We start from the raw sequence: 15,497 nt of genomic DNA, 5'->3' as shown, positions 1-15,497 counted from the left end.
TAGCCATCTCACATCTTGGACTTCCTGGCATCCCATTTTCAAATAGTCTATCCTTTTGTCTGTTTGTGACTTAGGCTTTGCTTCCTGCTTGCTGGTTTTGAAAATGATGTCCTGATGGAGTTAGCTGTACACATGTCCATCTTGGCAACTGGATCAACTTTTGGGGGCAGGGCCTTTGTTCTTGTTTATTTTCATAACCCCCAATGCACCTAGCCTGATGCCTGGTCATTGAAGGGGGTGGGAAGAGAAATCTCCAGAAACCTCTTTGTGTGCCTATGGGAGGTCTGATGTTTTTCTTTAGTTTTGTGCTTTTCTCTTTTTTTGTTTATTGAGATAGGATTTATACGCAGTACACTTCACCTTTTTTAGGTGTACACTTTGATGGTTTTTAACAAATTTATGTAGTTGCATCACCACCACCGTAATCAAGATAGAGACTACTTCCACCTCTCCCATTCTCTCATACTCCTCCCCCTACCTCCAATCCCCGGCCATCACAGATCTGATTTCTATCCGTATAGTTTTGCCTTTTCCAGAATGTCACATAATGGACTCAGACAGTATGTAGCTTTCTGAGTCTGGCTCCTTTCACTTGGAAGAATGCTTCATTTTTTGGAAATCTGATGACCTGGGCCCTAACCCACACTTGCTCTGTGCCCGCCTTTCTAATAGGCTGGCATGGGGCATGGTTTGGGGGTGTGGACGGGGGCTGTGTGAGTTAGAAGCTTTACCTTTGCAGCCTTGTTAGTGCCTCTTTCGATCCAGGGTCCCAGCTGCTATGTCCAACCCACTGACCCTCCCCCACCCCTCCCCCACAATGACACCTGGTGTAAGACAGCCTTGTCCCCTGGGTCCTGCTCCATCATCCCTGTACCGTGGGGGGCGCAGTGGAGGAGGGAAACTGGGTGGACAGGCTGGGGTGACCACGAAATTCCTCCCTTGGGTAGGGGATGGGGCTGGGGTGACAGGGGTCAGGCCTCTCCTGGCTAAAGCAACAGAAGTGGTTCCAGCTGCCAAACAGCTGGAGGGGGACGTCTGCTTTCCCTCAGCAGCGTGAAAAGCCCTTTAATCGGGCGTGCTGTTGTCAGGCCTCGCTCGTGGAGGTGTGGAGAAGAAGAGCAGACGCCGCCGACACTGCAGACCTCCCCTTCCCTTTGACCTCCCTTATCTCCCCTCCTCCATCTCCGGGAGCCCCACTCTGAGGCCGGCCCTGATCGAGGCCCTCCTTTGCACCTGTGTAAATGCAGTGGCTCTGGGGTCAGGGAAGGGTGAGAGCGAGCTGGCAGAGATGGGGATGTGGATTTTCAGGGCAGATGATGGATTAGATAGAGGGTGGCTGAGTGATGTTCTCATGTGAAACGGCTCCTGGTTCCCAAAGACGCGGACCTCGGAGAAAAAGGCCAAAGTCTGGTTGTGAGGATGGTGAGTCCGGTGACGGGAGGCGGAAGGTGGCTGATTGGAGAGTGAGCTGCCGAGCTGCAGCTAGACGTCTGGAATGTGGTTCTCGACTTTTTGTTCCAGGCACTGCTATTCCCCGTTTCAAGAGCAGATTTACCTCCCAGAAATGCTATTTAGTGCCTGAGTTCTAAAAACTTGAGCTGGACTTGGACTTACAAACATAACGGGGAATAAAAGAATCCCTCCTTGAGGAAAGCTCCCTTTGCTTGCCGGGTTCTCCTCCTCTCCTGTCCACCGGAGGGGCCGCCGCCAAGACCCCAGCCGCTGATGCCAGAGCTAACAACAGACTGCCCCCAGCACCACCCTCCGGGGCTCAGCGCTCGCCATCCGGCCTTGAAGGTAGCAGAAAGAATCTGGGCCACTGAGTCAGACTTAGAGGCGTGTTCTACCACTTACTAGCTCAACCTGGCCGAGCCTCAGTTTACTCTTCATTCATTCGATCAATAATATTTATTGCATCTATTGGGCGAGGCCCCTGCTGGGCACTGGGGATCTAGCAGGGTGACACCCAGCAGATTGTGGTTCCTGCCTGCAGGGAGCTTTCAGCTTAGTGGGGAGGAAGGGCAAGAAACATATAATTAAATAGTTGGTTATTTAATTACAATCGTGACCCAGGCCACAGTGGAAAGTGCAGGGTGTGTGGAGGCTTATCACAGGGTCCTGACTTTCCAAGGGAAGTCAAATGCCCTGAGGAAGGAGCATTTGCAGTGAGATTGGAAGGATGAATTGGAGTTTATGAGGTGGAAGCACAGTCCAGGGAAAAGGGCCCACACGTGCCAAGTCCCGAGGCAGGAAGGAACAGCACAAGGGGGCCAAGGATTTCTACCCAGTTTGGGGCGCTGGCACTGGGGGCCTTGACCGTGCCTGTTACCTACTCAGCAGGCACACGGGTAGGGCTCCTTCTCCTTCTCTTCCTTCCAAGTAGACATTAGCAGATTAGGTTGGGACACTCACCACTATTTACAACATTGATTTTATGGAAAAAATAAATTCAGGGTGTCAAAAACATGATTTATAAATGAATCTGGCTGTTGTTCTTACTCAAGTACATGCATACGGTGGCTCAGAAAAACCAGAGTGCTAATCACACTGGCTGTTAAATTGTCAGTTTCCTGCCTTAACATAACTCATTTCAGGCTTAGCAACCTTGGGCATCTCAGATGACTGCCAGACTTATGGGTGACATGACTTATCTGCAAGGTGGTAGAAAGCCGTCCAAGGCTTTGTGAGGAAAATTCTCAGGCTAAGGCCGGTTTCACTGGGAATGAATTCTAGGGACAATTACTGATGATATCTTATGATGATACTGTGGGTATATGGATACTGTCTCAGCTGCTCAGCTACGTTCTCTTCAGTGACTCAGGGATGTTTTTTTCCTTTCCTTAAATTCAAGGGGAAAATCCAATGGTTAATGTATGGATTTCTTTATCTGATAGATTTTTCTTAAAAGAAAAAAAAAAAAGGAACCAACAGCTTCCATTATTCTATGCATTTGAGAGCGTTAAGCTTTTGGTGGTGGTTGGACAAAGAGTATCTCTTTTTATAGTAAGTAATAGAAAAAGGATATCTTTCAGGTAAGGTTTGATATTCACCCATTCATTCTTCAAACATGTATTGAACAACTGCATTGGATCAGGCACTGGGTTAGGCCCTGTGTATATGAAGAAGAATAAGACACAGTCTTTTCTAGACATGTACATACATAAATGATAATGAAGTATATCAAGGGTTTTGATAGACATATGAACACAAGGCAGCAGGAGCGCCAAGGAAGTTCACAGTAGTGTTTAAAACATGAAAGCATTTTCTTCTTAGGATGATGACTTCAGTGGCGGTGTGAAATTGGAACTTGGGAGAAAGTTTGGTGGCAAAAAGCCAAACATCTATACAAGAGATTTAGGATTGAAAGAAGTCATCGTGGATAAAAGAAGAAAACCCGCTGGAGAGAGAGGCCCAGCCGGCTCCCTGCCACTTCAGCCGCTCCAACTAGGCACCAGTGCGTGAAGTCACAGTGTATGTTCCAGCCCCAGCCAAGCTCCCAGCTGAATGCAGCCTGTGTGTTGTCTCAGCTGAAACCATGTGGAGCAGAAGAACCTCCCAGCTGAGCCCAGCCAACCCATAGAATTGAGAGAAATGATGAATAGTTTGAAGCCACTAAGTCTGGGGGTGGTTTGTTTTCCAGCAATTGATGAGTGAAACAAAAAAGTTAAAAGTGAGTAGCCAAAGCTGTGTTACAAATGAATTTATTTGAAAAAACCTCAAATTATTTGAGTTTGGCCTGTGAGTTTTAGTCTGATATCATAAAGGGGAATGCCACTTGCTCCTCCAACTGTGGACATCACACTTCCAAACCATTGCCCTGGTTGTAGAGTACAGTTCCTGCCCTCTGTTCTATACCTGGGAAAAATATAGATATAGGCATGTTTCCAGCAAGATGCCTTTTTAGAATTTTAGATGCTGGTGAAATCAGCATGGTACAGGTGGAAGTTAAGGCTGTGAAACCAACCCCCTATTATAAAGAATTGAACATCTCCTCCCAGATGGAACCTTAGGCTGCCACTGTTGTTCCCTCAGTTGTCATGGAAACTTGGCGGTCTGTCAAACCTAACACAGCTTGTGGTACTGGAGTGGTCGCCCTGAGCAAAAGCTGTGGCAGGGTTTACATTCTACTCTTCTGGATACTGAGGGCAAGGAGCAGCGTGTGTGCATTTCAGACAGAAGGGACTGTTGGTCTAACATTGATTTCATTTACACATCTCGTCTGGTGAACACAGCCCCCATCGGCAGCTTACTTTTCCAATAGGAAGGATGGATTGTTTTTATGTATTTCAAGTGCTTGTCCTACTTTACAAATGTGAGCAGAACACAAAATGCTGTGTGTTTGCTTTGGAATCGCTCACTCCCCAAGGAGAGAGGGAGGGAGTAGGAGCCGTTTGTAAATGCACAATTGTCCCGGCCCCTTTTGTTTGGTTTCTGTATTACACAATCATACTTAACATAATTATTTTGTTTTTGTTGTCTTTTGGTGAGGAAGAAGGAAGGGAATGGATGTGAGGATTTTTATAAAAATACTATTTCCTCCCCAGAGGGAAATGGTTTAGCGTTTGCCTCGTCGGGGAGACAGCTTGCCTCTGCCCAACACCAAAAATTTCCACCAACCCTGGTTGCTCTTGAGCCCACAACAGACTTCTGTGGCCCCGGGGGTTCAGTTCCAGCAGGGTGACTCAGACTCTTCAAGCTTTGTCTGTGGGCCGAGAGAACTGACCCAGCCACCAGAGGTCCTGGGGACTTGCAGCCAGTCCCTCTTGTCTCCTTCAGAAGAGAAGAAAAATCTGCCTTTGTGACTTCAGATGGACTGTGTTGAACTCCTGGGATGTTCTGCTGTTGAAACCCATAATAATGAATTCATGATTTCATGTCCAGTTTCCAAATGCAGATATTATTTCAGGATCTGCTTCTTGGTCCAGTCCGTCGTAGCTTGGCTCAACTAGGAGAAACTCCAGTGAGGGTGAGCCATTCTCTACGCACCCCCCCACCCCTCCCCACAATAGCTGTGCTCTTGAATCTGGCAACCACTAGCCACATATGGTTATGCAAAGTTAAGTTAACTAAAATTAAATGCAACTAAGGATTTAGTTCTTCAGTTGCATCAGCTACGATTTCGTGCTTCATAGCCACACGTGGCTTGTGGCTTCCACATTGGACGGCACAGATATAGAACATGTCCATCATTGCAGAAAGTTCTTTTGGACTCTGTGGCTTTGTAGCATTGCAGAGTCCCAAGAATGAAATCTTCTCTTGGTCCTGTGGTATCCTGTTCCCTTGCTGCACGATCAGTGTCAGGTTGCTTGTTCTCCACCCTAGAGTGCAAGCTCGTTGAGGGCAGGACTATGCTGGTTGTGTTCTGCTTCCCATGCCTCGCAGTGCAGGGGGCATCATAGTGCTTGCTTGCTAAGTATAAAAGTGGATCAGTGGATGGCTGAACAAGCAGTGTTTGTGGACCCAGGTAATGCCCTAGGGTCCCTGGAGGTTTGGGTGAACATATTAGGGCATAGTCATTCTGTTATTCCAAGATATGGAAGCAACCTAAGCGTCCATCAATGGATTAATGGACAAAGAAGATGTGGTATATATACATATATATATTGGAATACTACTCAGCCATAAAAAAGAATGAAATGTTGCCACTTGCAACAGCATGGATGGACTTGGAGGGTATTACACTTAGTGAAATAAGTCAGGCAGAGAAAGACAAATACTGTATGACATCACTTATATGTGGAATCTAAAAAATACAACAGACTAGTGAATATAACAAAAAAGAAACAAACTCACAGATATAGAGAACAAACTAGTGGCTACCAGTGGGGAGAGGGAAGGGGATAGGGGTAAGATAGGGGTAAAGGATTAATAGGTAAAAACAGCTATGTATAAAATAATTAAGCTGTACAATATAACCTTATAAATAAGGCTATATTGTACAGCACAGGGAATATAGACAATATTTTATAATAACTATAAATGGAGTATAATCTTTAAAAATTGTGTATCACTGATTGTACACCGGAAGCTTATTCAAAATGGTAAATCAACTATACCTCAATAAAAAAAAAACAACTCCATTTTATAGAACTCATTGTCTTTTTTGATTCCTAAAATAGATAAAAATGAGTCACCACAGATGATTGGAAATGGTCTTTAGCAATGGTCCTGGACTGTTTCAGAACTTTTTCACTTGGCCTTGGGGGCCAGTCATTTCTAGATGGACTCTTTTGGGAGCTCGTCTGAAGCCCGGAAGGATCTCCGTGTGTGGGGACAGGTGGGGCTTCTTCTGAAGCTGCCTTTAACCTGTCTGTCTCCAGGCAGTGTTCCCCTGGTTGTGAAGCTGGTCTCTGGCAGAGCTGCCATGGCATCTCTGTTGGCCCAGGGCAAACCATTTCCAAACCAAATTTATGGCCTGTTCTTCAACACCACGGGGATGCCTGCAGCTCCCCTCTCCCATGAGCTGCGAAGAGACAACAGGGCAACCTCTTTGAGTTTGAAAAGAAACTGTGTCTTCCTCAATTCCTCTTTTTTGAAGGTGAACAAGGCTGTATGAGGAGCTTCTCACAGTAGGTTTAAAGTGCCTGGAGGGCAGGGCTGTCTTATCTGGATCTTCAGCAGTTGGTGTCTCACGTGGAATAGGCTCTTGGTAAACAGTTTTTGACTTGGGAATCCAGTTGTTTGTTTGTTTGTTTTTCCACTATAGTTTATTACAAGGTATTAAATATAGTTCCCTGTGCTATACAGTAGGACCTTGTTTTTTTACTTTTTATATAGTAGTTCGTATCTGCTAACCCCAAACTGAATCCGATTTTGCAGTTGGGTCAGAGTTTCTGTTTGCAGTGTTACTCTGTAATAACTCAAGGCAGCTCGCTGTGGTGGTTAGAAGCGTGGCTCTGGAGCCAGGCCCTGGGTGTCGAGTTCAGCACTGACGCACACTCAACGTACCCTGCCTCATAGGGCTATTGTGAAGGTTAAATTAGTTAACGTATCGTAAGTGATGTATAATTATCAGCACTTATTATTATCCCTCTTCAGACTTAAGGTCTGGCAACCACATCCCTCTGTGACCAAGGACGAGTTCCTTGATTTTCCCAGGTGTTAGAAGATACGGATATTTCTCTCCTTGTGTGATCGTGAGAACAAAAGGCATGCTGTTCCCTGGCTCCTGGGGATTGACATGGCAAAATAACTAACCAATAGGTCTTAAAAGCAGGGTCTTACTTCATGTAAGTAGCCCTGACTTCCATGGACCAGGAGAGAGTAGCGTGACAGCAGTGTCTCGATCTGCTCTTGGACAGCTTTGAGGCTACTGGTTGGCCTGCAAGCCAGGGTATGAGAACACTGATCCCACCCTCTGGCCGGCGTCTGCTGCTCACCAGGCAGAATTACAGAGCCAGGTCTGGCTGCATTTCTAGGCTGCAGACAGATTAAGAATGAGTCTGAGGGAAGAAGAGAGACTTCTAGCCCAGCTTTGCTGGTTGCAGCCACCTGGGTCCTGTGCCCATCCAGGTGCCCACAGCCAGGGCTTCCAAGCCTGCGTCATTCAGCTGGACCTTTGGGTCCCAAGTTTTCCCTGGTGCCCAGTGGGTCAGAGGCTTGGAGGGTTGTAGTGGCAGAGGGGCCCGGGGTGGGGATGGAGAGAGAAGAGACCCACCTCTCAGCCTCGGAGATAACTTATGTTCTGAAGTAGAGCTAGGGCAAGAAGCTGTGGCCCACCTCTGCCCACCGTGTAATGTGGGAGGGAGGGGGAAAGCTTAGAAAGGGGGATGGGGGTGAGGTAGGGGAGTGGCCCAGTGATCCCCGGTGGTGGCAGGAGCCTGGGAGACCAGGCCTGTCACATCACACCAGCTGGTTTGGAGGTAATGCTGTGTGGGAAAGGCTGCTGCAGGGATGCGTTCATCCCACAAATAATCAAGTGCCCCAGCATTGGGCTGGATGCTGGAGATGTATTCACAGACAGAAGAGACAGAATCCTTGTCTTCTTGGAGCTCAGAGTGGGGGATTCCATTGCTAATCAAATCACACAAATCAATTCATCATCAAACTGTGTTAAGAGCCCTGAAGGAAAAGTGTGGGGGTGAGAGGTTATTAGAGGGGGACCTGTCCTGAGCTGTGAGAGTCAGGGAGAACCTCCCAGATGAACCCAAATCTGAGTAGGGGTGGGAGGAAAGGGAGAAGGAACAGTGTGTCTAAAGGCCCAGGGGTAGGAGCAAATGTAGCCCATTTGAGAACTGGAAAGTAGGCCAGTGTGCCCGACCAGCAGCAAGCAAGGCGGGGACAGAGCAGGAAGAGCTGAGGCCAGAGAAGGGGCCCCAGCGTCAGATCTGCCAGGCTAGGAGACCATGTGAAAGTCCCCAGGGACAGAGGGGCACCACTCAAGGGTTCTAAGCAGGGGCAGCCTGAGGGAAGTTGATCCTGTGCAGGGGTGAGGTGTGGATTGTATTGTCCAGTTATTGTTTTCCAGCTGTATTCTGCAGTTGTTAACAGGGGTTCACTGGGAAAGGGGTTCATGGGCAAATAAGTTTGGGAGATACATAATCATATATGCTCTTGATCTGGTTATCTATTGCTGTGTAACAAACCACTCGAAACTTAATGGCTTGCTATACACCTGAAACATTGTAAATCAACTGTACTTCAATAGAAAAAAATTGTTTTAGTTTTATGGCTTAAAACAACAACTTATTAACTCTCACAGTTCTGGCGAGTTGACTGGGCTCAGCTGGGTGGGTCTTGCTCAGGGTCTCTCAAGCAGTTACTCCTTTTCATCTCTGTTAGTTGCAGTCAGATGATTGCTGAGGTTAGACTCATCTGAAGGCTTCCTCACTCACATGTCTCTGTGCCCGTGTTGGTTGGGCATTTCTCTCTCCACTTGGTTTCGCCTCATGTTAGCTTGGGCTTCCTCCTAGCATGGCAGTCTCAGTGTTGTTGGGCTTCTTACATGGTGGCTGGTTTCCCCCAGAGTGAGTGTTGCAAGAGGCCCAGGAAGAAACTGCAAGGCTTCATGTAACCTTGCTCAAAAGTCCCAAAACATCACTGCCACAGCATTTTATTGGTCAAGCAAGTTACTGAGGCTGGCCCAGATTCAAAGGAGGAGAATTAGACTCCACAGCTCGACAGGAAGAGTAGCAAATACTTTGCAGCTACCTATCTTTAATCTGCTATACCTCTTGGAGATTCATAATGCATAGGAATGTACCAAAGGTGTCTGGGAAGTCCTGCAGCAAAGAAAACTGTTTAACTCAGCATTTCACAATCTGATGATGATGATATATTATATCAGGAAATTCCTTTCTCATAGAAAATTGCTTAACTTGTATTCTGCCAGAGCGCAGTGGGCAGAATGGAAAGGTGATAGATTTGGGGGCTCAGTACTACTTTCTAATCAATAAAACTTCCCAAAGATGGAAAGTAGAGATTGCTAGTGAGTTCCTGGTTTGGGGAGGTACGCAAATAGGGCCAAGTGCAGAGACCATCAGCGTGGACCGGGAGACCAACTGTCCCAATGGTGAAAGCTTGGATTTGACCTCTGACCAATTTAGGTTCAAATTCACCACTTAGAGCTGTGTAAAACCGGGCAAGTTACCTCTCTCTGGTCTTCAGTTTCCTTCTCTACAAAATAGGTAGTTCCTATTTCATAGGGTTTTGAGGATTAATGAGATCCTGTATGTGAATTACTGAGCACAGGATGCCTTCCTTGGTTAGAATTTGTGGCTGCTTAGTTTCCTACCACTTCTAGGGTTTAATAACTTTGGGTTTATTCTGGACTTGCTTCCCAAGGGCAAACTAGTATTTTAAGTCATGGACTCATCCTTACTTTTCTTGCAAAAGTAACCTCTGTACCCTTTCACTTTTTTTCCAACCTAGTTTCTCATAAGTGACCGTGACCCTCAGTGCAACCTCCACTGCTCCAGGACTCAACCCAAACCTATCTGTGCCTCTGACGGCAGGTCCTACGAGTCCATGTGTGAGTACCAGCGAGCCAAGTGCCGAGACCCAGCCCTGGGTGTGGTACATCGAGGTAGATGCAAAGGTGAGTGTGCACGTGCCCAGCAGAGGAGAGATACCTGAGCACCACGCTCCCTGCACGGGGCGCTCCCCATAGGGAGAGCTCAGAATGAGTCTGTTCATTTCACTTGCCAACCTCTCCCCATGTCCTTTCCACCAGGCAATGTGGGAAGGAGGACTGGCCCAGTGAAGGATGAGTACTTTTCTGGCTTTTAAACACTGCCACCAGGGCTTAGAGAGATGTGCTGCTATTTGGCTAGTGCTTTTAATTTTTATTATTATTATTTTTTTTGTAGAGGTGCTTAAAATGGCAAGACATTATGGCTGGCTCCTAAATAGGGATTCCACATTGTTGGCCAACAGATATATTTTGTTTGGTCTGCTCGCATGTTTAAAAATATTTAAAACATTTGAGACAGCATTTAAAAATTGGGAAATTCAACATGAAAGTCTGGATTTTTGTACTTCCCATAAAAAATTGGAAGCTCTGGTGACGTTACGTCTGAGTTCCCTCCTTCAAGGCAAACATGTGGCTGGAGCTGAATAGTAGCTACCTCCTTTAAAGGGGAGCCCGTTTTCCAGTTTGCCACAGTCCTCAGCACTCCCTATGGTGTTGCCAAGCTGAATGCCATTCTTCACATGCCCAGCCCCTTCTCTAATTTATATCACTTTCCTACGCCCTGTAGGTATTTGAGTTTGTGACCCCTGGACTGATCAGAGCTATAATAGGAATTGTGGGAGGCTAAGCCAGCTGCCCTAGAATTCTGATTTCCCAAAGAAAGTGCTTGCAGTCCTTGAACTACAAAACATTTTTGAGACTCCTTGGGCTTGCGTGTTTTTGAATAAACCTAGTGAAAAATAATAGAAGTAGAACATTTTTCTCCCTAGGAGGGCCTGGGGATACTTGGGAGAAAAAGAATAAACAGACCTTGGTATAAATATGACCCCCCCCCCCACCCTACTTTTCTAAGAATGCCACTAAGAGGAAGGTGAGGCCACGTGGCACTCACCAGCCCCTGCCCTTGTGCCCTTGGAACAACCAGCTGGCTGTGTGTGGGCCCCCCGCACGGCAGAGTGCTTTTCCCCCAGCATTTCTAGAACCAGCAGCCGCTTTGTCCATGGCTCCTGTGTGGGATCCAAGTGAATCTCAAATGCACTCCTCCCTCTTTTAGACGCTGGCCAGAGCAAGTGTCGCCTGGAGCGGGCTCAGGCCCTCGAGCAAGCCAAGAAGCCCCAGGAGGCGGTGTTTGTCCCCGAGTGCAGCGAGGATGGCTCCTTTACCCAGGTAGGCCTTGGCCACGTCTCTCAGGCCTGGGTCCTGGGCTGAGGCTGGGGGGAAGGGCCTGGGAGCAGGAGGGCCCTGAGAGCCTCGCTTTCTGGAAACAGCTGAGGACTCTCTGACACCCTCCATGTTGCTTTCTGGGGCCGGCGTCCCCCTCCTGGGCCCCATGCCATCCCTTGCCAGCTGGCAGTGGGTCCTGAAAGGCTCATGCAGGTACGAGCCAGGAAGCTGGCATTGCTTGGTCCCCATCCTCCCTGCTGGCTGTCTTCATTTTTCTCTTCTGTCAAATGTAGACTGATTATTTTTTCTTATCCTCACCAGTTTCCATGGGCAACCTCCGTATTCCCTTCACTGTTTATTGCTACCCCTTCTATATGCCCCTCCTTCCCACCCCCAAACCTCTAACCAAGCTCTGCTCCCTTTGAGTGTAAAATGTCTGGGGTTTGTGGAGTGTGAGTGCATGTGTGGGTGTGTGGTATCTGTGTGTCTGTGTGTGTGTTGTGTGGTTTCTCTGTGTGTGTGTAGGGGGTTGCCTGTGTGTGTGGGTATCTGTGTGTGCGTATGGTGTATGTGTGTGATATTGTGTGCATGTGTGTGTGTTGTGTGGCTTCCGTGTGTGTGTGAGGGTTGTCTGTGTGTGTGGTATCTGTGCATGTGTGTGTGTTGTGTGGTTTCCGTGTGTGGGCGGGGTTGTCTGTGTATGTGGGTGCCTGTGTATGTGTGTGTGGTGTATGCGTGTGATGTGCGGTATGTGGTATCTGTGTGCATGTGTGGTGTCTGCATGTGCGTGCGTGTACGCTTGTGTGTACATGCACTCAGATTCTAAAATTTCCTTTCAGGCAGTCCTACCTCTGATCCTGTATGATCTGCTGGCTAGAGCTTGTGTAAGGGTAATGCTGGCTATGTTGAAGTTGGCACAGACTGAAACACGGGCAGCACGGGACAACGGGGTGGTAAAGCTTTCAGGCTGCAGGTGGGGACGCAGTCTAGGGGCGGAGGTGGCTCTAAGGAAGTGGGGAGGACCACTGGACAAGGGTGGGTCAGCACTTGCTTGGGACGGGCCTGGTGCCGAGACTCCCTCTGCGGAGTGGAGTGGCATCCGGCTACTACCTGCGGGCTGGAAGCAGGGGCCGCAGGACCTTCACAGCTTCCCAGGAATCCTGAGTCTTGGGGCGAAGGCTGTAGGCTGGCCTCTGATCCGCTGGGTTTCAGGTTTCATTTCGGGGCTGGGCCCAGGGGATTGCTGATTTCAGACCGAGGGCAGGTGGAGGTGGAAATGGGAGGGGTGGTGAAGTCGGGAATGGGACTCCGTATTTTTTAAAGTGTCCCCGCTGATTCAAGTGTTCAGCCAGTTAGCCATAAAAAGAAACGAAATTGAGTTATTTGTAGTGAGGTGGATGGACCTAGAGTCTGTCATACAGAGTGAAGTAAGTCAGAAAGAGAAAAACAAATACCATATGTTAACACATATATATGGAATCTAAGAAAAAAAAAGGTCATGAAGAACCTAGGGGCAGGACGGGAATAAAGACGCAGACGTAGAGAATGGACTTGAAGACACGGGGAGGGGGAAGGGTAAGCTGGGACGAAGTGAGAGAGTGGCATGGACATATATACACTACCAAATGTAAAATAGATAGCTAGTGGGAAGCAGCCGCATAGCACAGGGAGGTGAGCTCGGTGCTTTGTGACCACCTAGAGGGGTGGGATAGGGAGGGTGAGAGGGAGACACAAGAGGGAGGAGATATGGGGATATATGTATACATATAGCTGGTTCACTTTGTTATAAAGCAGAAACTAACACACCATTGTAAAGCCATTATGCTCCAATAAAGATGTTAAAAAATAATAATAATCCATAAATAAAATTAAAAGACAACCAATAAAGTAGAGTTTTAAAAAAGAAAAAAAAAAAAAGTGTTCAGCCAGGATCGAGAACCACCGGGTTAAGCTGACCTTGGCTGCCCACCCTGTGAGAGGTGCTTTTATTCATTTTCTCACTTAAGTCTCACCACAAGCCTGCCAGGTAGGTGTTAGTGTCCTCATTTACAGAAGATGCAACCACAGCGGGACGCAGAGTGGCCCGGGAGCTGGGAGTCCAGCTCAGATCGCTCCAGCTCCAAAGCCCTCAATACTCTTGCTGTTCTGTCAACTGGCAGCTTTAAAGGAGGCTTTGAGGGCTCGCTTCGGCAGCACGTGTACTAAAATTGGAACGATACAGAGAAGATGAGCATGGCCAGGTGTGACATGCAAATTCGTGAAGCGTCCCATATTTTATCGTGACTTCACCCCATCTCAAAATTCTCCCAGAAATGTGACTCTTTAATGTGTAGCTATCATAATACATAAAATAAACGTATGGTGCAAAATTTTAGATGAAATTTATAAAAATATTAAAATTCATATCTATATACGAAACAAATATGTACTAAAAATTCCATTCTGAGAGGTTTAATCAAGTTCTCTCCTTTCGCTTGAATATTATACTGTTTTGTTTCTTTTCTATAGAAATAAAAATGCCTATTGAAAAAAATAATAAAGGAGGCTCTGAGGTGGAGACTAGAGGAAGGCAGTCTAGTGCGGTAGACTAGGCATGAATCCACCCACCACCTCAGGCGCGTCGCTGAACTTCCCTGGGTCGCGGTATCCTTATGTGAAAAGTGGAGACTGTGATCTCCATTATCGTTCTATGTGGTAATAATTATTATTATATAATACGTGTTACATGTTACTATTATTATTACTATTATTGAGTATTACTGTAGCTTACCTCATGGGGTTGTGATGAGGATTAAATGAGTTAACACATGTAAAATCTTTGGAACACATAAATACTATATGGATATCTGTCATTACCATCATCATTATCCCCATTTCTACTCTGGCTCTACTGCTCAAATCTTCCCAAGATGTTACAGATGATGTCGCCTAAGGAAAAGAAAATCTTTTGTTGAACCTTCCCCCCCATCAATTCTTTATCATTTTTTCTAGTGAAAAGAGTGCAGGTGATCTTTGTGCTGAGAATTCATGTGTGCGGGAGAAAATCAAACCCCTCACAGCTGAGTTTGGGGCTGAGACGGGGGTAAATAAGGAGGAGGCGGAATCCTTTCTCCCCCCTTTCTCTAGACCTCTGTAATTCTGAGTGCGTTACTTATGAGAACGGTTGACCCCTGCCCTCCTGGTTCTGAAGCGTTTGCTGCCTCGTGACAGACAGCCGCTGGCCAGCTTTTGTTTCGCGGAGGCCAGGCTGGACCAGGTGGTGTTTGCCGGGGAGGGGAACGTCCAGATTAGTCCAGGCAGAATTGCTAAGTGAGGGGGCCCCTAAAGTGCAGCAAAGGGTGGCTAGACAGCGAAGAGCCCCCTCCTGGGTTTGACACACTAGGCACTGCCATGTGTCCGCGGGCTCGAGGCTGGCTCACCCCGGTGGGCACCTAAGCAGCCAGACAGCTGGTCAGTCCCCGTTACAGGGATTGAAGTGGATGTGCCTTTTCCCTTGATCAAAGGCACTGCAATAACGTCACATAATGAGGCTGCCTCTTTGAGTGTGCTTCAATTGTACTGACAGGCTGCCAAAAGGCTAGGAGAAAAAAAATGCTTTTCTCCCTCCTCCAACCTCCACTGTCTCTTAGGTGGACTTCTTTGTTTTTGTTTCTTTTTCAAGACCAAAACCCAGAGAGCAGATACATTGTTTTAATATTGTTTAAAACAGAGGAATATTTAAACGCTGTTTAAAACAGAGAATATTGACATGCGTGCATCCTGGTGTTAATAACATATTTTAGTCCTGTGAATTATTACTCAGTAACATCCTCTTGAAGTTTATGGAGGGAGTGAGGGGACCCTAATGGGACTGGGTTTGTCTGGCATGGGACACGGCTTGGGACCACATGACTGGGTTGGCTTTAATGGGGTTCATGTGGGATGCAATGGTCTCTGTTCTCTAATTTGTTTTCCCTTGACCGCTTCCCTCGATAACCCCCCAACCCAACTCACACAGCAGAGTGATAAACATTACAACATTAGGTTTTTAAAAACCTTGATATCTAGTCCACATCTCAGACCATTAAATCAAATTCTGGGAGAGGCACCCAGACATCGTTATTATTTCAAGCTCCCAGGTGATGCCAGGGTTCAGTCCAAGTTGTGAATGACCTGCTGTTGTGAGGGCTTCATCACTCCTGTTCTTGGTTGTGTCACTGGAATG

The 15,497-nt window shown here is 47.1% G+C and overlaps 1 protein-coding gene across 3 annotated transcripts in view; it reads left to right on the top strand.

Moving 5' to 3' along the window:
• The window catches only part of SMOC1 (SPARC related modular calcium binding 1), a 153,131-nt gene that overhangs the window by 54,890 nt on the left and 82,744 nt on the right, over positions 1-15,497 (top strand). For all 3 annotated transcript variants that reach the window (XM_082384358.1, XM_082384359.1, XM_082384357.1), the window contains exons 2-3: positions 9,871-10,036; positions 11,184-11,296. In XM_082384358.1, coding sequence (XP_082240484.1) covers positions 9,871-10,036; positions 11,184-11,296 — 279 coding nt within the window. The remainder of the gene's footprint in view (positions 1-9,870; positions 10,037-11,183; positions 11,297-15,497) is intronic.

The sequence above is a fragment of the Balaenoptera borealis genome (assembly GCF_965194805.1).
Source record: "Balaenoptera borealis genome assembly, chromosome: 3".
In the NCBI taxonomy this organism is placed as follows: domain Eukaryota; kingdom Metazoa; phylum Chordata; class Mammalia; order Artiodactyla; family Balaenopteridae; genus Balaenoptera; species Balaenoptera borealis.
This window is presented reverse-complemented; position numbering and strand designations above follow the sequence as displayed.